General features: G+C 46.7%; 2 protein-coding genes across 4 annotated transcripts in view; one reads left to right on the top strand and one right to left on the bottom strand.

The window, feature by feature from the left end:
* LOC115094242 (inactive serine/threonine-protein kinase TEX14-like) overlaps positions 1–17,095 on the top strand; it is a 285,279-nt gene extending 268,184 nt beyond the window's left edge. Inside the window, exons 17-18 of one of the 2 annotated variants that reach the window (XM_029607078.1) lie at positions 9,775–9,881; positions 16,686–17,095. In XM_029607078.1, the coding sequence (XP_029462938.1) occupies positions 9,775–9,881; positions 16,686–16,941 (363 nt within the window). In that variant the 3' untranslated portion in view covers positions 16,942–17,095. Of the gene's footprint in view, positions 1–9,774; positions 9,882–10,057; positions 10,192–16,685 lie in introns of those variants that run through there. The other variant, XM_029607080.1, reaches the window with a different exon arrangement.
* A 183-nt stretch (positions 17,096–17,278) lies between these two features.
* LOC115094243 (clathrin heavy chain 1-like) overlaps positions 17,279–24,518 on the bottom strand; it is a 53,826-nt gene continuing 46,586 nt past the window's right edge. For both annotated transcript variants that reach the window (XM_029607081.1, XM_029607082.1), the window contains exon 9: positions 17,279–18,549. In XM_029607081.1, coding sequence (XP_029462941.1) covers positions 18,421–18,549 — 129 coding nt within the window. In that variant the 3' untranslated portion in view covers positions 17,279–18,420. The remainder of the gene's footprint in view (positions 18,550–24,518) is intronic.

Genomic DNA, 24,518 nt, shown 5'->3' with positions numbered 1-24,518 from the left:
AGGAGAACTGTTACAAAATGATTTTTCGATGGTATTTTACTCCAGATAGACTGCACAATATGTACCCTAACACACCAGCGATTTGCTGGCGGTGTGGTAAAGCTGAGGGTACCTACATGCATATTTGGTGGTCCTGTACATGCATTCTTCCATTTTGGGAGGCCATGTTTACACTGCTTAGTGATATTATGGGGGTAAGGGTGTCCCTGTTAGCTGAAACAGCGTTGTTGAATATGTTCCCCACTACCCTAGGCAAACACCAAAAGAAATTTGGGTCACAGCTATTCATAGCCGCTCGTATCTCCCTGGCTCGACTATGGAAGTCACCCTCTCTACCTTCAGTCTCTGAGGTCACGGCACAATTGCATTCAATATGCAACTTAGCGTCCCTTACTGCTGATAAATATCATAGACAGGCCTCATTTTAAAAAATTTGGAATCCTTTTACAACCTATATCTCCCAATTATAAACCTCACAGTTGGTTCTTAGGGAACATAGCTTACATGTCATCTCTGTACGTGATGTCTTGCCCTGTGATTTGACCTGTAGGATCCTTTGTGCCCTTTGACATGAGTACCATTTTCCTAGATAGTGTAATGTTCTGTTCTGTGCCAAGAGCTCTACTTGTTACTGTACAACATTTATTGTCCAAACACTGCAGTATACATCTGTGATAGTTATCTGACCATGCGGATTTGTGGAATGGTTATCTGTTTCCACAAACGTGCGGACTATGCCTGTTACTGTCGTTCCGGGGGGAGGGGGGTGGGGGGGCTGGGAATAGGGGGATTAATAAGAGTAAAAAGCCATGACTTGAATTCTTCTGGTTGTATTTGTATGGTACAATTTTGATCTTTTATTGTGTATTCAAGTTTCAATAAACATTTAAATTTAAAAAAAAAAAAAGTTAAAATATTCAAGGAGAACCAAGAAGGCATTCCTTATCATCCTACTAGACCGGTCCAAAACGCATGACTTTAGCCCCCCCCCTTGCCAGCAGATGGAGACAGAGAAGAATCTGATTCGCTGGCATTACCCCTTATAGAGCACTGTGAAACCTGCAGCACTTCAGTATTTCTCTGTCTCCTGCAGCCTGGAAATCTTAAGGACAAATTTCTCCTAGGAGGGTTTTGAGCTTGGGCTTTCTAGTAGAATAGGGACACGCAGGGGAGGTTGGTGGCCCTTCTTTTGACTTGATCCTTCTGCGTGGGGTGGGATTTGATAGCTGACTACCTCTTTCCCTCCCTTACTTCTTTTCTCCCCTGTATTTTACCATGGGGTTAGAACGGTCCTTGGTTGGGATGAAAAGGCTCTCAATCGGGTAGCTAAGCAGGCAGACCTTCTACATTCAGGAAAGTATTCTTTTATTGATTTTGATGTATGAAATAAAGTATAAAAAACAAGAAGAGTAACACTTGAGCTTGCTGGCTTGATTCAGGAAGATAAAAGCGTTTGGACTGCAGAAGAAATCTTTTCCCCAGCGGGTGAGAGCAACAGTAAGCTACAGGAATTTGTTCAGGTGGGCTTCTCCTCATGTCAGCTCCCACGAAGCGCAGGAAGCACTTCAGTCGTCTGTGCGGGGCATTACCTTGGGATCTCTGCCACTGCTGGGGGTGTGCCAGAGCTGTTTAAAGAGAATTCTTCTAGATCTTTGGTGGCCACAGGGGAATCCCCCTCTGCAGTGGGCATGTCAGGTGAGGGGGGGGATCAATGGAGTCTAGCATGGTGGCAGTGTCCGGTCCTGAGGTAGGCTCCTCTGGAGATGAAAAGCAGGGCTGGTGCAAGCATATTTAGGAAACCTATGGTAATTCATCCCCCCCAGCTTAACTACTGGTGGCAGTGGCTCCAGCACTGCCCTCCTTTCTTTGATGATATTGGCTGTGGTTCAGCACTACTCTAGACCTCACACTAACAGGATTTTGCTGCCCCCAAAATCTTGGTGTTTTAGGCAACTGACTAGTTTCCTAATCGAAGCATTTGCCCTGGTGAAGAGCCTCCTAAAATGTTATCATGGCATGGCAGCAATGGCTCAGCAAGAGAGAGCTTTGAGGAGCCTCCAGTTCTCTCCCCAGTGGGGGAAAATGTTTTTCAGACCTAGGGAGGGAGGGGGATTGTTTTCCTAGAACAAAAAGGAATGGATTGGTTTCCTCATGCCTCCTCCTCACCTTTTTCTCCAGAGTTTTGTGCTTTTAGTGCTTGATGCCTTTTGCCTGAGATGGCAGACCCCTCAGGGGGAAGGATTTTCCTAATTTGGACTGAGGAGAAAAGGAGGACCTTAGCCAGTGTTTGATAAAATGGCTCAAATTAGAGCTGGAAGAAAATCCAAAGAGGGTTTCAGTTTTTTCAGAAGCGGAGTCCTTAGGGAAATCCTGGAGGGGAATAGTGACCCAGAGAGGGATCCTCTAGAATAGGGAGAGATTCTCCTGACAGAAGGGGATGACCCATAGATAGCATGGTTGATCAGGAGGGAACAGCTTCCCTCAATGCTTACCAAGGCTTTGGCAAAATTGGATATCAAAGAGATGCCATTATAGCCTACTGTGGAAGGGAAGGACCCAATATTGTAGGGGGTTGCAGGTCAATTAGGACCTTTCTTTTCCACAGAACAGTAAGAGCCCTGATAACTGCTGAGTGTGACTCACTGGAAGCAGGCTTGTGTGTGAGCAAATTCATAGCAAAGCTGTATCCATTGCTTTCCAAGGTGATAGGGTTTGACGTATCCGAAGATAGATACCTCAGTTCGACAATCAGGGGGTATAGTTGCAGGATCTGGGATGGATGATACAAACTTTGCCAAAGCAAATTGGTAGCTTTGCAGGTCCTGGAGTATTTGGGAACATGGTTTGATATCCAGAAGCCAAAGTGTTCTTGATAGCAGGCAGCATTGCCAAACTTATGTTGCAGGTTCAGAAGCTATTGAGGATGAAATCTGCCAGGGTCTGGGATTATGTACAAATGCTGGGTTCCATGGCAGCAGTCTTGGATCTTATTACATGGGCAAGAGCTCACATGAGGCTATTGCAGTACTGTCTCCTAATGCATTTGGAGTGCTACAGAACAAACTTAAATATTTAAATGTGCATAGCCTACAGGAAAAGGCGGGATAGGGGACATATGATAGATATATTTAAATACCTCCAAGATTTCTATGCACAAAGGAAAGAAGGCTCTAGAACGAGGAGTCATGGGATGAGGTTAAAAGGGGGTAGACGCAGGAGTAATCTAAGGAAATATTTTTTTACAGAGAGGGTATTGGATGCTTGGAACAGCCTTCCCCGTGGAAGTAGAGAAGACAAGGACAGCATCTGAATTCCAGAAAGCATAAACACACGGGATGACTGAGGGAGTGGTAGGGATTGTAAAGCTGAATTAGTTGGTGTGCTTGGGCAGGTCGTATGGTCACATCGCTATGTTAAAAATTGAGAAGTGACATTGAGGTTTGAACACATTGAATGCGGTTGAGTAGAAAAGGCAGAAGGGGTTAATCTAAAAGACTGTTACAGAAGTCCAGAGGTGCAATAAGAGAAAGCCAGAGATGTGGTTGTGCAGAAATCCAGGTGAGTCCAGGGTACCTTGATTTCTCTGGCTATGTCAGAAAAGGGATGAAATTAAAGGCAAGAAACCCACCCAAAGGGAGGTGTGATATGCAAGTATGTGCTGCAAAGTAGGAAGCTCTGTTTCCAAGGCTTTTGCTATGAAGTGGTGCAAAACGCATCTAGGAAGTTGTCAGAGGGAGAGCAAACTTCTAGGAAGGAAAGCAGCTTCCCCATCACCTTCCTGTATTCACGTTGTCATAAAAGATATTCTTGAATTTGAGAGGACAAGATTGATGAGGAAGAAAGTAACATCAGAAGCTAAAGCCAGTCTGCAGTGGTAGCTCACAGCTCAGAATTTGGCCAAAGGGATGCCCTTGGAGTCTCTGAACTGAGTGGCAGTAATGAAGGATGCCAGCCTGAGGGGTGCTCATTCTCAGGCCAGATCAACTCAGGGCCTCTGGAATCTGACAGAGATGTTATCGTCCATTAGTCACCTAGAGTCAATAGCCATAAGGAAAGCCCTGTAGGTGTTCTGTCCTGTGGTTCAAGTCAGATCAGTGAGGGTGTTCTCCAAAAGTGCAACAGCAGTGGCCTATGTGAATCATCAGGGGGAGGCACAAAGATTTGCCCAGTAGCTGTAGAAACAGAACTTCTGAGCAGATAGATGAAGAAGCACCTTCTAGTGTCTCAGCCTCCCATAGCACAGATGTGGAAAATATATTCAGACGGATTATCTGAATCATCACACCCTGGATCCAGAAGAATGGGAACTGGCTGAAGAAACTTTCAACTTGATAATGCTGAGGTGGAGTGAACCAGGTTGAACCTGATGGCCACACATGGAAATTCCAAGGCAGTAAAGTTCTTTAGTCACAGAATGGAAGCAGCATCAACAGGAATAAATGCTCTGTCTCAACAGTGCCCTTGTCAGAGTCTTCTTTTTGTGTTTCCATTGTGGCCTATGATAGGTCAGGTTATTCAGAAGATAGAGAAACATTGGGGGCAGGTAACTGAGGTAGCTCCAGATTGGCCCAGAACCCTTGGTATGTAGATCTCAGACTCACAGTAGAAGAGTCTCCAAGGTCAGAACATGTTCAGGATCTACTGTGTCAAGAGCTGATTGTGTTTAAAGATCCAGCCCTCTTTTGTCATGCAGCTTGGCTATGAAGAGCAAGGTTGTACAAACAAGGCAGTGACCATTCTATTACAAGCAAGGAAGAAGTCCACTTCTTTGGTTTATGTTTAGATCTGGAAGGGTTTCAAGTTTGGTGAATGGAATCTGGAATTTCTCCTTTTAAGACTTCTGTTCCTACAGATCTGTCCTTTTTGCAGAATAGACTTTAAAAAGGTTTAGCATGGAATATCTTGAAGGTGCATGTTGCTGTTACTGGGAAAAATCCAAGGCTTGACCTTATCAGCTCAACTGGATGTTTCTCATTTCCCAAAGCAAGTGAAGCCTCTTTGACTGCCACTTTGTAAAGAAATTCCTCCATGGAATCTTAATTTGGTTTTCTGAGTCTTGTGTACAGTTCCATTTAAACCCATTAAAGGAGCGTCTGTTAAAGTCTTGACACTTGCGAATTTTCTGGTGGTTGTCAGTTTGGCAAGAGTAAGTTTTAAAACCTGGCTATTTAATAGGCTTTTTACAAAGAGAATGAAGAGAGCAAATAAGAGAATAACCTGGCACTGAATACGTAGTTTTTAATTTCCTGTTCTTTCCCAACCTCTAAATACACTTAAGATTATTTTATTTATATATGAACTGCAATAGTAACGTCAACCTAACAAAATCGTTCCTTCCTCTAGTTCGCCATCTGGCGGTTCGTATACTCTCGGACAACGCGACCACGGTGGCATACTCAATCGCCAAGGCGGCACACAAAGTCGCTATGTCTCCTTAGAGGCGGACAAGCTCATGGCATGGGCGGAGCTCCACCTGGCCAGACTGGCGGCCTCACACATCGCGGGAGTGGACAACATCCAAGCGGATTTTCTCAGTCGTCAATGACTCGACCCCGGAGAGTGGGAGCTCTCCGAGGAGGCAATGCGACTCCTAGTACGACAATGGGGAACCCCTAGTCTGGATCTCATGGCGACCGCTCGCAACACAAAGGCACCGCGTTTCTTCAGTTGCAGAAGGGAACACGGCGCCGAGGGCGTCGATGCTCTAGTCCTGCCGTTGCCCAGTCACATTCTTCTCTACATGTTCCCCCTGTGGCCCCTGGTGGGCAGGGTCCTTCGCCGGATCGAGTCACATCAAGGACGGGTCATCCTAGCCGCCCCCGAGTGGCCCCAGCGTCCTTGGTTCGCAGACCTGCTCAACCTAGCGATAGACGGACCCATCCGATTAGGTCACCTAACGAATCTCCTACACCAGGGCCCAGTATTTTTCGACAAGGCAGATCACTTCTGTCTTGCGGCTTGGCTTTTGAGAGGCGCAGGCTAAGGCGACGTGGCTATCCAGAGGCAGTGGTCTTGACTCCCCTTCATTCTCGGAAGAAGTCCACATCCGTCGCTTATGTCCGTGTATGGACAGTGTTTGAGGCTTGATGCACAAACCACTCAGTCCACCCATGGATGGCTTCTGTACCACACATCCTTTCTTTTCTACAAGCAGGCCTGGAAAAGGGTCTGGCCTATAATTCCTTGCGGGTACAGGTTGCGGCCCTCGGATCTTTTACCCAAGGGGACCAGGTTTCTCCGCTTTCCTCACACCTGGATGTTGTTCGGTTCCTTGAGGGAGTGAAGCATTTGATGCCGCCACTTCAGGCTCCCTGTCCATCATGGAACTTTAACTTGGTCCTACGGATTCTGGGGGGCCCTCCATTCGAACCGCTACATTCCACTTCCCTCAAGGATCTCACTCTCAAGGCGGTCTTCCTCGTAGCCATCTCCTTGGCTCGTCGCGTTTCCGAGCTCCAAGCTCTCTCTTGTCGGGAACCCTACTTACGACTCACCGACTCGGGGGTCACTCTGCGTACCGTTCCTTCCTTCTTGCCCAAGGTGGTCTCAGCCTTTCACATGAACCAGATGGTCGAGCCCAATCTTCTGTGGCAGGGTCCCATATTTTCAGACCAAGCAGATCGCTTCTGTCTAGCGGCATGGTTTTTGAACGGAGACGTTTAAGACGCAGAGGATATAAAGATTAAGTTATTGCCACCCTTCTCAGGGCCCGCAAACAATCAACATCCCTTACTTATGTGAGGGTCTGGAAGGTTTTTTAAAATGTCTGTGAAGAGTTGGGTGTTTCGGCTCGCTCACCTTCTGTTGCAGTTTTACTTTCTTTTCTTCAGCGTGGCCTCTCCAAGGGTCTTTCGGTTAGCTCTCTGCATGTTCAGGTCTCAGCTCTTGGTTCTCTCCTGGGCATCATTGAAGGTCGGCTGATCGCCTCTCATCCAGATGTCGTTTGTTTTCTCAGAGGCACTAAGCATTTAAGGACGCCTGTTTGGTCTATTTGTCCTTCATGGAATTTGAATTTGGTGCTTTGAGCTCGTTGTTCGGCTCCGTTTGAGCCTCTTCGTCATGCCACTCTCAAGGACTTGACTCTCAAGACTATTTTCCTGGTTGCTATCTCTTCAGCCAGGAGAGTGTCTGAGCTCCAAGCTCTATCTTGTAGAGACCCTTTCTTGCATTTTTCCTTCTTACAGGTTTTTCTCTTTTTTGTCTCCTGCATCATTTTTCTGGGATTTACTGTTAGGCACCGGAAGCATCTTTATGATGATCAGGGGTAGTTAAAAAGAGTGTTTAGTCACACAGTTCATTCAATTGTTATGTTATTTTGTTGTTTTAAATTAAATTTACTATTTTTCCTGGTACTTGCTTGATCTTGTACCTTTTTCTGCTTTGACAATAGTTATACTGAGGGTTCCTGGGTGGGTTCAGTCCTTATATGGGCTAGCCTCAGAACTCTGGTCTGTTTCCAACTGCTGGAACAGGGGCTTAACGTCTGGACTGATCCATGGTACTACAGGAATGAAAATTATCAGGTAAGAACTAATTTTCCTGTAGTTAATATGAGGGAAGAGCATATATGTAAATAGGATCACAGAAGTGGGAGTGTATATAGGGCTCAAGCATCATTTCTTTGGGCCTAGTACATACTTGTAAGATAGGTCTGGCCCCACCCCCATCCATAGTCTCATGAATCATTAAAGAAAATGTATATTTTTATTGTGAAATTACTTTTATATTGCTATTTTGTAACTTTTTGGTTGTTGATCCCAATAATGCTATTATCCAATGTGTTTTTTTTCTGTTGTAATGGCTCAACATGATTACAAAGAGTTTGAAAATTACCCCTAAACAGCTTTCCTAAATTAGACAGCAAAAACATACATGATGCCCACTTAAAGTGAACTTACACAAATCCACTTTGAAAATTATCCACCAAATTTAACTGCTCACAATTATAGCTGCTCTTACCTATGCAGATGTTTCAAGAAAATCTGAACATATGCACCTCAAGCCCTTGGGAATACCTCCATTCAGTCTAGGTAAAGTTATATACAAATATACACATGTAGATTGAGCCAATTACTGGACAGGCAATTTTATAACAAGCTATTTCTGCAGGTAACATACTGTTTTACCCATGGAAAAGTCTTCTCCAGCTATACCAGGAAGAGAGGACAGCGTCAGCTCTAGAACAGTGAACCTAATGTTGGTGCTGGGTAAAAATGTTGGATGTTAATGTTAAGAACAAAAAAAATTTACCAAGCATATACATAAATATGGCTTAATGAAGAAGAACCAGCATAGATTTAGCTAGGAGAAGTCATGCAGTAAATAAGCACTGGTATAAGGGTGACCAGTCAATATATCTGGATTTCAAAAGGCGTGACAGTCTCTCATGAGATAATCCCCATGAAGTTAAATTATGGTGTAATGGAGAGTACTGGAACCAGAGTTTAACATTCCTAATTTCTGGAAAAGGGAGCAGCAAGTAAAGTTATTACATTTGCAAATGACATTTATAGTATTATGGAGCAGACTGAGTATTGCAGAACAAGAAAAGGTACAGAGAAGGATAACTTAACATATTAGAGCTTTTCAGCTTGGAGAAAAGAAAGGATATATGATAAAATGAGGATTATAAAATCAGGTGGTGTGATACAAGTTGAATCTAACCTAGGACTAGGTTAAATTATTTTCTGATGTAGCAAAGGCCACAAAAAAAAAAAAAAGGGGGGGGGGCAGTTTCTTATTTTGTGTGTTAAGGTACTAGACTGTGGGGTTGTGTTTTTCTTAAGTTTTCATGAAAATATGAAGTTAAAACATATTTCCATTATGAAATGTATTGGGACTGACAGTTGATCCTTTTTCTTTGTGGTAAAATACTTTTGGACCTGTTTTGACTTATTCATTTGAGGGTATGTTACAGCCTGAGGGATACTTAGCAACTAGAACAGATACTTTATCTTACTTTGTCCAATTCAATTTTTGTTAACTAGCATACCAGGCTGCAGCCATACACCCTAATTTGTCAATATACATACACTCTTCCCTTTCCATAGAGGGTAAAACAAAAAAGGTAAAAGAATGTATTTAAATTCTCCCAATATTCATCTTTTAAGTATATTTATTATAAAATTATTCATACTAAAAGTAACAAAGGAGTTGCAAACTCTGATAGATCAACTGCTCACCTTTTAAACTATCTGGGACTAGATGAACTTCCCTGTGGTATATATTAGTGAGCTAAACAGAAAACGAATTGCTATTCCTAGGATTATGTAATAAATGTTATACTTCACTAATTTGTATAGCACCACCTGAGAGAGACAAGGTAGCCCCTACTCTACTGCATATAAGCGCTGTACTCTTAGACCAGACTAAAATTACATACTGATGCTACAGCACCTGACCTACATAATAGAACTATGCACAATATTCCTTGTGACACAGAAACTCTGTAAGCAACACTGCACTGAAGAGTAGAAAAAACCTGCATTGTCTGACAAAATATTTTCACAGTTTTAGTTTTCTAGATTGCCAGTACAAAACAGGCATGTACACATGTTTCTAATACTTTTTCCTCTCAATCTGTTCGGGGGGGAGGGGAGTCTGTGTTCCTGATTTCCTTAAGACAGGCAAGATTTTATAGCCGCCTTCAAAGAACTTTGCCCAGTGTTGCTCTTTCAGTTAGGAACTGCATAAACTGTTTCTATAAAAATGTAAAATATAATAGGCACATTACACCACTTCTTGTGGTTGTTTTTTTTTTTGTCATTTAAACAGGGACCTGAAGACAACTCCAGTGCTACTGGTTTCTCCAAAAAAACAATATGGCTCAGCCCCAAATTATCAGAACAGAATGGGGATGACCTCTTAAAGCAGATAGAATCGTGAGTGAAGGTCTACAGCTATTAGAGGAAGGGTGGGGTGATTAAAGAATAGGGTTGCAGACAATTGTCATTTCACTGAAATGATCCATTTAACTGAAACCCATAGTCAGTGTGCAAGAATCCACCCAACCAGAGCTATTGTAACAATCTCTTTCCAATTGTGTTTTTCACTTCAGATGAGTGCTCTGCAATTCTTCACCAGAACTTTCCCCTCATAGATGGACTCAGGACCAATGGGTATAGTGTGCTCCTGATAGCAGTTGGAGACAGTCAGATTTCAATCTGACGTCACCACCAGTACATATACCCCTGCAGGAAGCTCTACTCTTCAGTATTCTCTTCGAAAAGCAATTGTGGATGTGTGTGTGGCTGGATAATTTGATTAAATTGGTTAACTTGAATAACTTTATTAACATGATTAACTTGAACTGGTTGATGTGGGCTATAGCTGGAGACCGCCAGTGCACTTCAACAGAGAAACGCCGACACCCGGTAACCATGGGTGTCTTAACTAGAGGAAAGCATGGTTTACCTGTACTTGTCTTGCTCTAAGGGATTGACACCCGAGGTTCCGTGTTTGGCAGCAGCCGTGGACGGGATACTGAATCCATCTGTCTACACTAAGGAAAACGAAATTATCAGGTAAGTAATGTCTCCATTTCCTAGTGAGTAGCAGATGGACTCAGGACCGATGGGATGTACAAATGCTACTCCCGAACCAGGTGGGAGTCTGCCCGTGGCCCACTTAGTACTGTCCTTGTGAATGCTGTGTCCTCCCGAGCCTGAACATCCAGGCGGTAGAACCTAGAGAAGGTGTGAATGGAGGACCATGTCACCGCCCGACAGATCTCGGCGGGTGACAGCATCGTGGTTTCTGCCCAGGACACTGCCTGGGTTCTAGTGGAATGGGCCTTGACTTGTAGAGATGGAGACTTGTCTGCCTCTACATAGGCCGCCTTGATTACTTCTTTGATCCAGCGGGTTATAGTTGCCCGCGAGGCCGCTTCCCCTTGTTTCTTCCTACTGTGAAGGATGAATAGGTGGTCCGTCTTTCATACGGGTTCCGACCTTTCTAGGTATTGGACTATGAATCTGCCACCGTTAAGATGGCGAGATTCTTCAGAGCCCTTATGCTCGTCTGGAGAGGGCAGCGAGATAGTTTGGTTTAGATGGAAGTGAGAAACCATTTTTGGGAGGAAGGAGGGGACTGTGCATAATTGTATGGATCCCGGTGTGAACCTGAGGAACAGTTCTCTGCAGGATAGTGCTTGAAGTTCGGAGATGCGACAGGCCAAACATATTGCCACTAGGAATGCAGTCTTCAAGGTTAGGAGTCATAGAGGCAGACCTCGGATAGGTCTGAAGGAGGCTCCCGCTAGGAAGTCTAGTACGAGATTGAGGTTCCATAGGAGTACCAGCCACTTTAGGGAGGTCGAATCTGCTTGACCCCTCCCAGGAAGCGGGAGACGTCCGGATGAGATGCTAGGCTGGTGCCTTCCACTTTGGCTCCGAAGCAGGCCAGAGCGGCCACCTGAACCTTGATGGAGTTGAGAGAAAACCCCTTCTGTAATCCATCCTGCAGAAAGTCCAGGATTGTGGGAATTTTGACTGTTCACAGAAGGATGTTGCGGTCTTCACACCAAGCTTCGAATATTCTCCATATTCGTATGTAGGTCAGTGATGTGGAGAACTTGCATGCTTGGAGCAAGGTGTCAATCACCGCCCTAGAGTATCCGCTCTTCTTCAGGCGTGTCCTCTCAACGGCCAGACCGTAAGAGAATCAAGTGGGGTCTTCGTGGAGGATCGGGCCTTGCTGGAGCAGATCCCTGTGTGGAGGGAGAGGGCTCCCCGCACAGGTTCTTGCATGTCTGTGTACCATGGCCTTCTTGGCCAGTCAGGGACCACTAGAAGTATTAGTCCCCTGTGGTGCTCTATCTTGCGGACGATCCCACCCAGTAGTGGCCACGGGCGGGGGGGGGGGGCGTACAGCAGGTCTTCCTGTGGCAAGGTCTGGACAAGGGCATCGATCCCTTGGGATTGTGGTTCTCGTCTGCGACTAAAGAAGTTAGGAACTTGGGCGTTGGACCGGGTTGCCAGGAGATCCATGGCTGGGGTTCCCCAGCAGTTTACTATCAACTGGAAGGCCGTGGTCGACAGCTTCCATTCTTCTGGGTCTAGACTTTCTCTGCTGAGGTAGTCCACAGTGATGTCTTTTCCCGCAATGTGGGCGGCTGAGATCCCTTGTAGGTTTGCTTCTTCCCAAGCCATTAGAGGACCTATTTCCAGGGACACCTGTTGGCTTCTGGTTCCTCCCTTGTAGCTGATGTAGGCAACTGTTGTGGCGTTGTCCGACATGACTGACAGATTTGCCCCAGAGTCTATGACCGAACAGCATGCAGGCTAGGCGGACCGTCTGGGCTTCTAATCTGTTGATGTTCCATCCCGACTCTTCCTTGTCCCATTGCCCCTGGGCCGTCAGTTCCTGGCAGTGGGCTCCCCACCCTCATAGGCTCACGTCCGTGGTGAGCAAGATCCAGATCGGTGGGGATAGCCATACTCCCTTGCTCAGATGGTCTTCTTGTAGCCACCATTGGAGCTGGTTCCGCATCTCCTCCGGGAGTTGCAGGCGAACGGAGTAGTCCTGGGACATCGGGTTCCAAAGTGACAGTAGGGAGCGCTGTAGCGGTCGCATGTGAGTTCTTGCCCATGGGACCACTGCCAGGGTTGATGTCATGAGGCTGAGGTCTTGGAGGTAGTCCCATATCTTGGGGCGAATACTTGTTAGCAGGTTTCGCAATTGGTTCATCAGTTTTCTTCACCTCATAGGGGAAGAATGACCTTGTCTTGTCTGATATTGACCTGCACTCCCAGGTATTCTAGGGATTGGGAGGGCTGTAGGCAGCTCTTGTTTGTGTTGACAACCCACCCGAGGTTCTCCAGTAGAGCCTTGGACTCTGGTGGTCACCTGATGACTTTTATCTCGAGACTTTGCCCTGATCAGCCAATCGTCCAGAGATGGGTGTATGAGGATTCCCTCTTTCCTCAGTGTCGCCACTACCACCACCATAATTTTGGTGAACATAAGAACATAAGAAATTGCCATGCTGGGTCAGACCAAGGGTCCATCAAGCCCAGCATCCTGTTTCCAACAGAGGCCAAAACCAGGCCACAAGAACCTGGCAATTACCCAAACACTAAGAAGAACCCATGCTACTGATGCAATTAATAGCAGTGGCTATTCCCTAAGTATAATTGATTAATAGCCATTAATGGACTTCTCCTCCAAGAACTTATCCAAACCTTTTTTGAACCCAGCTACACTAACTGCACTAACCACCTCCTCTGGCAACAAATTCCAGAGCTTTATTGTGCATTGAGTGAAAAAGAATTTTCTCCGATTAGTCTTAAATGTGTTACTTGCTAACTTCATGGAATGCCCCCTAGTCCTTCTATTATTCGAAAGTGTAAATAACCGAGTCACATCTACTCGTTCAAGACCTCTCATGATCTTAAAGACCTCTATCATATCCCCCCTCAGCCGTCTCTTCTCCAAGCTGAACAGCCCTAACCTCTTCAGCCTTTCCTCATAGGGGAGCTGTTCCATCCCCTTTATCATTTTGGTTGCCCTTCTCTGTACCTTCTCCATCGCAACTATATCTTTTTTGAGATGCGGCGACCAGAATTGTACACAGTATTCAAGGTGCAGTCTCACCATGGAGCGATACAGAGGCATTATGACATTTTCCGTTCTATTAACCATTCCCGTCCTAATAATTCCTAACATTCTATTTGCTTTTTTGACTGCTGCAGCACACTGAGCTGACTATTTTAAAGTATTATCCACTATGATGCCTAGATCTTTTTCCTGGGTGGTAGCTCCTAATATGGAACCTAACATCATGTAACTACAGCAAGGGTTATTTTTCCCTACATGCAACACCTTGCACTTGTCCACATTAAATTTCATCTGCCATTTGGATGCCCAATCTTCCAGTCTTGCAAGGTCCTCCTGTAATGTATCACAATCCGCTTGTGATTTAACTACTCTGAATAATTTTGTATCATCCGCAAATTTGATAACCTCACTCGTCATTTTCCTTTCCAGATCATTTATATATATATTGAAAAGCACCGGTCAAAGTACAGATCCCTGAGGCACTCCACTGTTTACCCTTTTCCGAGAGGCTGTTGCGAGTCCGAAGGGTAGCGCTAGGAACGGGTGGTGGTCCAGGATCGCAAAGCGCAGGAAGCGCTGATGCTCGTGATGGACCGGGATGTGCAGGTATGCTTCTAACAGGTCCAAGGATTTAAGGAATTCTCCCGGCTGAAATCGCCCTTATGACCGAGCGCAGGGATTCCATGCGGAAGTGTGGTACCCTCAGGTAGCGGTTGACAGACTTGGAGGTCCAGAATGGGCCAGAACGTTCCCTCTTTCTTGGGGGACGATAAAATAGATGGAATAGTGCCCAGAATTTTGTTGTTGCATAGGCACCGGCGTTATGGCCTTTGGGATGAGTAATTTGGCCAATGTGGTTTCCACTGCCATCCTCTTGGAGGGTGCATGGCAAGGAGATTTCACGAACTTGTCCGGAGGGATGGTGTGGAAGTCCAGATAGTACCCCTCTCAAATGATGGTTAGGACCCACTTCTCCACTGTTATCGTGACCCATCTTTGGTAGAATAGGGCAAGCCTGCCCCCTATGGCTTCTTCCTGTAGATGGGTCGGCTGATTCTCATTGTGGGGGTGCCAGCTCCCCTCTTGTTGTTTGTTCCGAAAGGACTGGCCGCTGCCTGCAGGGCGAGTGGCTTGATATGTACTCTTGTAGGGTCTGAAACCCTGTGATCCTCTGCCCATAGGTAATCAGGGAGAGGGGCGTTGGCTTCTTTTGTTCTTGTCCTCCGGTAGCCGAGGTACTGGGGATTCGCCCCATTTGTCGGCTAACTTCTCCAGTTCACTTCTGAACAGGAGGGCTCTTTTAAAGGGCATTCTCGTGAGTTTAGTCTTGGCAGTCACATCGACTGACCAACTTCAGAGCCAGAGCTGCCTTCTGGCTGCCACTACAGATGAGACGCCCCTGGCTGAGGTGCGTACTAAGTCAGAGGTGCAGCTGTGAGGAAGGATACCGCTGGTTCTAGTGCTTTGACAGGCATGGCGGCGTTCCTGGTCATGGATAAGCAGGCGCGTGTTACCACTGCACAGCAGGCAGCAATCTGTAGTGACACAGCTGATACGTCGAATTACTGTTTAAGGATGGATTCCAGACATCTGTCTTGGGCATCCTTGAGTGCCGCTCCTCACTCAACTGGGATGGTAGAGCGCATAACTAAGCCTCCCGGCGCATGCATTATACGGGGCTTTCTGCTACCCTACGCACACAAACCAGGGCGTCCACTTTGGGGAATGCCAGGAGATCTTTGGCTGAGGGTTCCAGTGGGTAGAGGGCTTCTAGGGCCTGTCCGCCTTTGAAACCGGCCTCCGGGGCATCCCATTCCAGGTCGATCAGCTGTTGTACGACTTGCAGCAGAGGGAAATGGCGTGAGGCCTGACTGAGTTCCTCTAGGAGAGGGTTCGTCTTCGGTTCCCCTATGGCACCAGTGCCCGGGATGGCGAGCTCCTTCAAGCTGTGAGCCATGAGGTCTGATAGCTCATTCTCTGGAGAAGAAACACCTCATGGTTCAGTAAGTTTCTGATCCTGGAGGGATTTCCCCTTGACTTGGTTCTCCCAGAGCCTCCTCGCACTGTCGGCACATGGCCATGGCATCTTCATGCTGCACAGCTCTTATGTGGCAGGCCGGGCAGAGGGCTTGTGCTTTGACCTTCTTGGCTGGTGGTGCCATGGTTTGTGTGCGTAGGGTAGCAGAAAGCCCCGTATAATGCATGCGCCGGGAGGCTTAGTTATGCGCTCTGGGTGCGCCAAAGATGTGCGCTCACAAGATGCACGCCCCGCTGTGCGCACAGATTTAACTTATGCGCCAGCCCCGTTGAGTGTGTGGTTGTGCGCCCAGCCCCCTCGTGCGCATCGCTGTGTGCGCGCCGATGTGCGCACAAGTAAGTTGTGCGCCCAGCTCGTCTCTGTGCGCACAGCTCAGTTAGGCGGACAGGATGGCGATCAATGGGAAATGGCACCGGCGACCACGTGAGCATTATGGCAACCACCTCTGAAGGTCTCACCGTGGGAGGACCCTCGTATTGGATCAGGGTCTAGCCCGGATGGGGCTGATCAATTCGATAACACAGATGCCGACTGACAATCTCTGCGGCTTTCCAAGCCTCGGAGACCTTTAGAAAGTTTTCTACCTTATCTTGTCTTGGTGTTTCCCGGGTTTCATTCCGGGCGGTCTCCAGCTGCGAGGAAAGAGGGAAAGTACCTTCACCGCTGCGCTCGGTGTTGCACCCGCTGCCTCTTAGCCTCTCCCGTTGCCGGGAGCTAAGTCCTCACCGGGAACCGGTTGCCAGACCGAGACCTACCTCTGGGGGAGGGACCCGTAGATATCAGCGCAGGAGAGCGGGGCTTATCTGTAGAGGTAAGATTTCTTCTTGTTTAGAATTTTCTTTGGTTTGAATACTCTAACGCTGTGCAAGCGTGTATAGAGTCCCGAACTGCTATGGAGATGGAAAATACTGAAGAGCAGAGCTTCCTGTAGGGGTATATGTACTGGTGGTGACGTCAGATTGAAATCTCCAACTTCTATCAGGAGCACACTATACCCATTGGTCCTGAGTCCATCTGCTACAAGCTAGGAAAGCTTCCCTTATACACACATGCAGCCATCATTTCAGCTAGTGTTTTGCTTTCCTTGTAGGCTGGACCTAATGCAGGAGATCATCAATGAGTTAAATGGGGCAGGGGAGCCAGCATACTGTAGAACAGCCAGGATACAGCCCAGGGGATCAGAGAGAGATTCCAGGGACACTGCAGGAGAGAGAGATGGTATGGACAGGCCTGAGGCCCCACATGTGAAGAGAAAGTGCCAAGGAAAGCAAGACTGCGGTGACAGAGCTTTCCAAAGTGCAAATGTGCAGCCAGAACAGAGTACACCTACTATATGTACAGGATAACTATTTACTTTATGCAGGTATAGACATCACAGCAAGAATACACAAGGTCTGCTATTTGGTTTAGACCTTCTTCCCACTGTTCATGATTTACAGAGCCTAGAGTGTTATAAAATGGTTTCTAATGAGATTCCATACCATAAATGAATGGCATTGTTTTAAAAAGACATTTAATTTCTGGTTTCACTTCTCTGTGACACTGATCATGCCAGTTAGGCAAACATGGACTGGGTTAAGTGTTACAAATTCCAAAACAATGTTCTAAACACAAGCATCTACATGAATACTTTCTGCAAAGAGAATTACATAAGCAGTTTGAATATGAAAAAAAACTGAGCAGGAAATCAAGCAGCAGTTAGAGTAGATATGCCAACCCTAACTTGCTGCCTTATTAGTCAATAGGCAAATCTTTTTTTTTTTTAATGATGAAAAAAGGGTAAGTCAGTCATACATTTTATTCCAGCTGAGACACTGAATTGTATACAAAGATATATGTAAAAAAAATTGCACTGTATGTCCCTTTCCTTATCTGTTACATCATTTTTCTTCAGTATTAAAAAAAAAGTAGTCCCCCCCCCCCCCCCCCCCGGTTGTGGTCTGAATCCAAATTGGTCAGTACACTACATAGGCTCCAAAAAACAAAGCAGGTTGAGTTTGCTTTAGCTGCTGTTAGTATCTGCAGCATTATAAAACCCTTGCAGTTCTAAAATGTAATTTCTTATTAAACTAAGAAGTCAGAATTCCATGGTAGTAATTAGTTTCTGATAAGCTCCAGCTATCATCCTTGCATAGCACCTGAAAATAAGGTGATTAGCATATCTTTCCCCACTCCCGAAGTAGCTCCCCCATTTCTGTAAAGATAGGAATAAGCTCCCCCCATCCTGTATAAAGAACCATGCACTGCCTCCCACTGCAAGTCTTTGTATTTAATTTTTTACACAGAAATCAAAAAGTATATTTAAAATCTTTTACATCTTCATTTTCTCCCTTTGTGTTTCACATTCCAAAATCATGGCATGTGCTACATAATTGGCACTCCATTACAAGCATTGATCATCCAGTTTAAAAATGTAGGCCTTGTAGCCTCCATGTAATTACATATGCATTTCAGTAACACGGCACTTTGTGATCTAGTGGCTATGTGACAGCATCACCCTCAAATGACTGCTGTTTGAAGTCTTGTGTGGTCAGTGATTTGATAGTTAAATTAAAAAAAAAAAAATGCATTAGGTAGGTGATGCAACGAACCTCCATTCCCTTCTTCCACAGTGGCACCTAAACTCTGTTCCATTGGCACATGAGATGAAATCTCTTCCAACTGAATGTAACCAAAATTCTATTGATATCTGGCATTCAGCAGCTCATCATTTCATGGCACTTGTGCTCAAAAAAATTTCTCAGCACCATCTTGACTCTTCTCTGCCAGTATCCTCAGAAGACAAACTGTATAGCCCCTGTGAAAGAGGGTGAAGCGGTGCCATTTTAGACACTGGTCACTTTGTAGCTGGGTTTCCATACTACTTGTAGCAGCCGCTGGGTAACATATAGACTCATTGTACGGCACACAAGGAACTGGTAGAGCATTTTCTCACATACAGAAATGGATAACACCTGGGAAAGAGCAGGGAGGGAAACAAAAAAACGTAATTAACACATGTCATGAGTATCCACTATTCCCTCTCTACAAGAAATGTTTTTCATGAAAACAAAACCATGACTTGGCAATTTACATATTGTGTTTTAAATATTTGCACTCCCCCCCAATTTTGGGTGAGATTTTCAGCAGTACTAGAGAAATTACTTACCTGACAAGTTTGTTTTCCTTAGTGTAGACAGATGGACTCAGAACCAATGGGTATAGTGTGCTCCTGCTAGCAGTTGGAGACTGAGTCAGATTTCAATCTGACGTCAGCACTACATGTACCCCTGCAGGAATCTCTGCTCTTCCGTATTCTCCTCGAAAAGCAATTGTGGGTATGTGTGTGTTTGAATAACTTGATTAACTTGAACTGGTTGACGTGAATTTTAGCTGGAGACCGCCAGTGCACTCAACTGAGAAATGCCGACACCAGGTAACTATGGGTGTCCTAACTAGAGGTAAAGCGTGGCTTACTCGTGCTGGTCTTGCTCTCGGGGATTGTCACCCGAGGTTTCCGGATTCTGAGGCAGCAGTGGGCGGGATACTGAGTCCATCTGTCTACACTAAGGAAAAATGAAATGATCAGGTAAGTAATTTCTCCATTTCCTAGCATGTAGCAGATGGACTCAGGACCAATGGGATGTACAAAAGCTACTCCTGAACCGGGTGGGAGGCTGCCCGTGGCCCACTTAGTACTGCCCTTGCAAATGCTGTGTCTTCCCGAGCCTGAACATCCAGGCAGTAGAACCTCGAAAAAGGTGTGAATGGAGGACCATGTCGCTGCCCTACAGATCTTTGTTTCTGCCCAGGACACTGCCTGGGCTCTGGTGGAATGGGCCTTGACTTGTAGGGGTGGAGGCTTGCCTGGCTCTACGTAGGCCGCCTTGATTTACTTCTTTGATCCAGCAGGCTATGGTTGCCCGCGAGGCCGCTTCCCCTTGTTTCTTCCTGTTGTGAAGGACAAATAGGTGGTCCGTCTTTCGTATGGATTCCAATCTTTCCAGGTATCGGACTAAGAGCCTGCACACGTTAAGATGGTGAAGGAGGCGTGAGCCTTCTGAGTCTTTATGCTCGTCTGGAGATGGCAGCGAGAGGGTTTGGTTTAGGTGGAAATGAGAAACCACCTTTGGAAGGAAGGATGGGACAGTGCCTAGCTGTATGGATCCCGGTGTGAATTTGAGGAATGGTTCCAGACAGGATAGTGCTTGAAGTTCAGAGATTCGACTGGCTGAACATATTGCCACTAGGAATGCATTCTTCAAGGTCAAGAGCTGTAGGGCCAGCCCGCGTGAAGGTCTAAAAGAAGCTCCCGCTAGGAAGTCTAGTACTAGATTGAGATTCCATAGGGGTACCGGCCACTTTATTGGTGGTCGGATTTGCTTGACCCCTCTCAGGAAGTGGGAGACGTCTGGATGGGAACATAGACTGATGCCATCCACTTTGGCTCTGAAGCAGGCCAGCGCAGTCAGTTGAACCTTGATGGGGTTGAGAGACAACCCCTTCTTCAAACCATCCTGCAGAAATTCCAGGATCATGGGAATTTTGACCGGCCGCGGAAGGATATTGCAGTCTTCCCACCAGGCTTCGAATATTCTCCATATTCGTATGTAAGTTAAAGATGTGAAAAACTTGTGTGCTCTGAGGAAGGTGTCAATCACTGCCCCCGAGTATCCGCTCTTCTTCAGGCGAGTCCTCTCAATGCCCAGACCATAAGCGAGAATAGAGTTGGGTCTTCGTGGAGGATCGGTCCTTGCTGGAGCGGGTCCCTGTGTGGAGGTAGACACAGAAGGTTCCCCTCCAGAGGTCTTCGCATGTCTGCGTACCATGGCTTTCTTGGCCAGTCCGGGGCCACTAGAAGTAGTAGCCCCCTGTGGTGTTCTACTTTGCGGATGATCCCGCCCAGTAGTAGTCATGGAGGAAAGGTGAACAGCAGGTCTTCCTGTGGCCAGGTCTGGACGAGGGCGTCTATCCCCTGGGATTGTGGTTGTCTGCAGCTGAAGAACTTGGGGACTTGGGTGTTGGACCAGGTTGCCAAAAGATCCATGGCTGGAGTTCTCCAGCAGTCTATTATTAACTGGAAGGTTGTGGTTGACAGCCTCCACTCCCCTGGGTCTAGAGACTTTCCCTGCTGAGTTAATGTGCAGCGATGTTGTCGTTTCCCGTGATGTGGGCGGCTGAGATCCCTTGTAAGTTTGCTTCCGCCCACGCTATTAGGGGTCTATTTCCAGGGACACCTGTTGGATTCTGGTTCCTCACTGTCGATTGATGTAGGCCACTGTTGTGGCGTTGTAAGACATGACTGACAGATTCACCCTGGAGTCTATGACTGAATTGTAGGCAGGCTAGTCTGACTGCCAGGGCTTCCAGACGGTTGAGGTTCCATCCAGACTCTTCCTTGTCCCTGGATCGTCAGTTCCTGACAGTGGGCTCGCCACCCTCATAGGCTCGCATCCGTGGTGAGCAACACCCAAATCAGTGTGGATAGCCTTATGCCCTTGCTCAGGTGGTCTTCTTGTAGCCACCATAGGAGCTGGATCCGTACCTCTGCCAGTAACTGGAGGCGGACAGTGTAGTCCTGGGGCATCTGGTTCCATTGTGACAGTAGGGAACGTTGTTGTGGTCGCATGTGGGCCCTTGCTCATGGTACGACTTCTAGGGATGATCTCATGAGTCAGAGGACTTGGAGGTAGTCCCCATACCATGGGGCGAGTACCATTCAACAGTTTTTTCAACTGGTCCATCAATTTCCTTCGCCTTGTAGGGGGAAGAATGACCTTGTCCTGTGGGGTGTCGAACCGGACTCCCAGGTATTCCAGAGATTGGGAGGGCTACAGCCAGCTCTTGGTTGCATTGACAACCCATCCGAGGTTCTCCAGGAGAATCTTGACTCTGGTGGTCGCCTGATTACTTTCCTCTGGAGATTTTGCCCTGATCAGCCAATCGTCCAGATATTGGTGAACAAGGATTCATTCTTTCCTCAATGTCACCGCCATTACGACCATGATTTTGGTGAACGTCCTAGAGGCTGTAGCTAGCCCGAAGGGTAGCGCTCTGAACTGGAAGTGATGGTCCAGGATCGTGAAGCGTAGGAAGCACTGATGTTCGTGATGTGCAGATAGTCAGTCTTCTGACAGGTGCAGGGAGATCAGGAATTCTCGCGACTGTACTGCCCTTATGACCAAGTGTAGGGTTTCCATACTGAAGTGTGGTACCCTCAAGGTAGAGATGGACAGACGAGGTCCAGGATGGGCTGGTACGTTCCCTCTTTCTTGGGGATGATAAAATAGATGGAATAGTGTCCAGTATTTCGTTGGTGCGTGGGCACCGGTGTTATAGCCATTAAAGCGAGCAATTTGGTTAATGTGGTTTCCACTGCCGTCCTCTTGAAGGCGCAATGGCAAGGAGATTTCACAATTTGTCTGGAGGGATGCTGTGGAAGTCCAGAACATATCCCTCTCGAATGATGGTTAGGACCCACTTGTCCAACATTATCTCGACCCATCTTTGGTAGAATAGGGCAAGCCTGCCCCTTATGGCTTCTTCCTGTGGATGGGTCTGTTGATTCTCATTGTGGGGTGCGGCTGGGGCCTGGACCTGAGCCGGCTCCCCTCTTGTGTTTGTTTCGAATGGACTGGCCCCTGCCTGCGGGGCGAGGTGCTTGGTATGTATTCTTGTACAGTCTGAAACGCTGTGATCCTCTGCCCCTGGATGTTCGGAGAGAGGGGCATTGGCTTCTCTTGATCTTGTCCTCCGGTAGCCGAGGTACTGGGGATTCGCCCCATTTGTTGGCCAACTTCTCCAGTTCGCTTCTGAACAGGAGGGTTCCTTTAAACGGCATTCTCGTGAGTTTTGTTTTGGAAGTCGCATCGGCTGACCAGCTTCGGAGCCAGAGTTACCTTCTGGCTGCCACAATGGATGAGATGCCCCTGGCTGAAGTGCGCACCAGGTCGGAAGTTGCATCCATGAGGAAGGACATTGCTGGTTCTAATGTTTCAATGGGCGTGGTGGTGTTCCTGGCCATTGATAAGCATGTGCGTGTCACCACGGCACAGCAAACAGCGATCTGTAGTGGCATAGCTGCTGCATCAAATGACTGTTTAAGGATGGATTCCTGACGTCTGTCTTGGGCATCCTCGAGTGCTGCTCCTACTTCAACTGGAATGGTAGTGCACTTTGTGACAGCACAGACCATGGCGTCCACTTTGGGGAAACGCCAAGAGTTCTTTGGCTGAGGGTTCCAGTGGATATAGGGCTTCTTGAAACTGGCCTCCAGAGTGTTCCATTCCAGGTACGGCTTGCAGCAATGGGAAATGGCACGAGGCCTGACTGAGCCAGACCAGAAGAGGGTTTGTCTTTGGTTCCACTGTGGCGCTTGTGCCTAGGATGGCCAGCTCCTTCAGGCTCAGGGACACGAGGTCTGGTAGCTCATCTTTGGAGAAAAAACGCATAATGGCTTGGTATGGTTCCGTTCCTGGTGGGATTTCCCCTTCCTCCAGGGAGTCTTTGTCTTCCTCCGAGGTGTCAGTGTCCCTAAGGTTAGGCTTTTGTCTGGGGGAGGCATGTCTCTGGGAGGCCGAGAAGGGCCTGGGAGGTTTGGGTCCTCTAGTGGAGTCTGTGACTGTGTCACCGGTGGTGCCTGGACGAATGTTTGTAGACCTTTAAAGAACTCCACCCAGGAAAAGGTTCCTGGGTCTATATTGAACCCTGGGGACTAAGTCCACACCGGGAACCGGCTGCCAGACAGAAGCTTACCTCCGAGGGATCTTGGAAATCACCTCAGGAATTCTCGACTGGGGGAGGGACCCTTAGGTATCACCACAGGAGAGCGGGGCTAGTCTTGCAGAGGTAAGATTTTGGAATTTTCTTTCTTCTTTGGGTTTGGATTTTCTAACGCTGTGCAAGCGTGCGTAGAGTCCCAAACTGCTATGGAGACTGAGAAATACTGAAGAGCAGAGCTTCCTGCACGGTATATGTAGTGCTGACGTCAGATTGAAATCTGACTGTCTCCAACTGCTATCAGGAGCACACTATACCCATTGATCCTGAGTCCATCTGCTACACACTAGGAAATGTCACATTTCTTCTGCTGAAAGCCAGCAATTATCAAACATCCTTATTTATTTTTAGACAATTTACCTAACATACCTTTTTCAAAATGCTTCCCAAGCAAATGGGGAAGAACTGTTTTACTGTTAAGGAGATCATCTCCCAGGAAACATGGAATTCCAGACATCACATTATGCCAACAAGACAAATTAATGACCCAATTTACTAGGGGGGGGGGGGGAATGCTTAGTAATTGAAGCCTTAATCTTATGTACCAGGTTCTGGAAGGGGCTGTGATCTATGGCCACCATGGCTGGACTAGAAAGGGGGGGGGGGGGGGGGGGAAGAGGATTCGAGTGGGGAAAAACCCCACACAATTATAAATGAAAGCTTATTGCATCATATGCCAGTACAAGCTGGCTCCAATTGACCTAGAAGTGCCATTGGAGCAGGAAGTTGCCTGGTCAACAACAACAAAAAAAAAACCAAACAAAACCCACCACATTTTGCCTTATAAAAATGTGTATGGGCAGTAGGCGAAATATCTGATTTCACAACGTATCACGTAATACATTACCATCTTGATTGTTTTGCTATAGGCAGCAAGAAGACTTCATCCAATGAACAAGGATTTGTTCATTCTACAAACTGATCTTTGATGCATTAGCATGATGTTTAATATGTTGATCACTAGGGTCCAAGGCAGTTGAACTTGCAGAATTTGCAGCAACTATTTAAGAGTCTTACAGTTTTACAGGACTTTAATGGATCATCATAAAAACTGGTTGGGCAGAGTTAAAAAAAAAAAAAAAAAAAGTATTGTGGATGCACTAGATTTTTGGCAATTTGTCTCCTCTTCATACATACAGGCCAGTCCAGATGAGTGGGTTATACT

This window comes from Rhinatrema bivittatum, chromosome 6, assembly GCF_901001135.1.
Source record: "Rhinatrema bivittatum chromosome 6, aRhiBiv1.1, whole genome shotgun sequence".
Lineage (NCBI taxonomy): Eukaryota > Metazoa > Chordata > Amphibia > Gymnophiona > Rhinatrematidae > Rhinatrema > Rhinatrema bivittatum.
The sequence above is the reverse complement of the archived record's forward strand: the minus strand, read 5'-3'. Positions and strand labels throughout refer to the sequence as shown.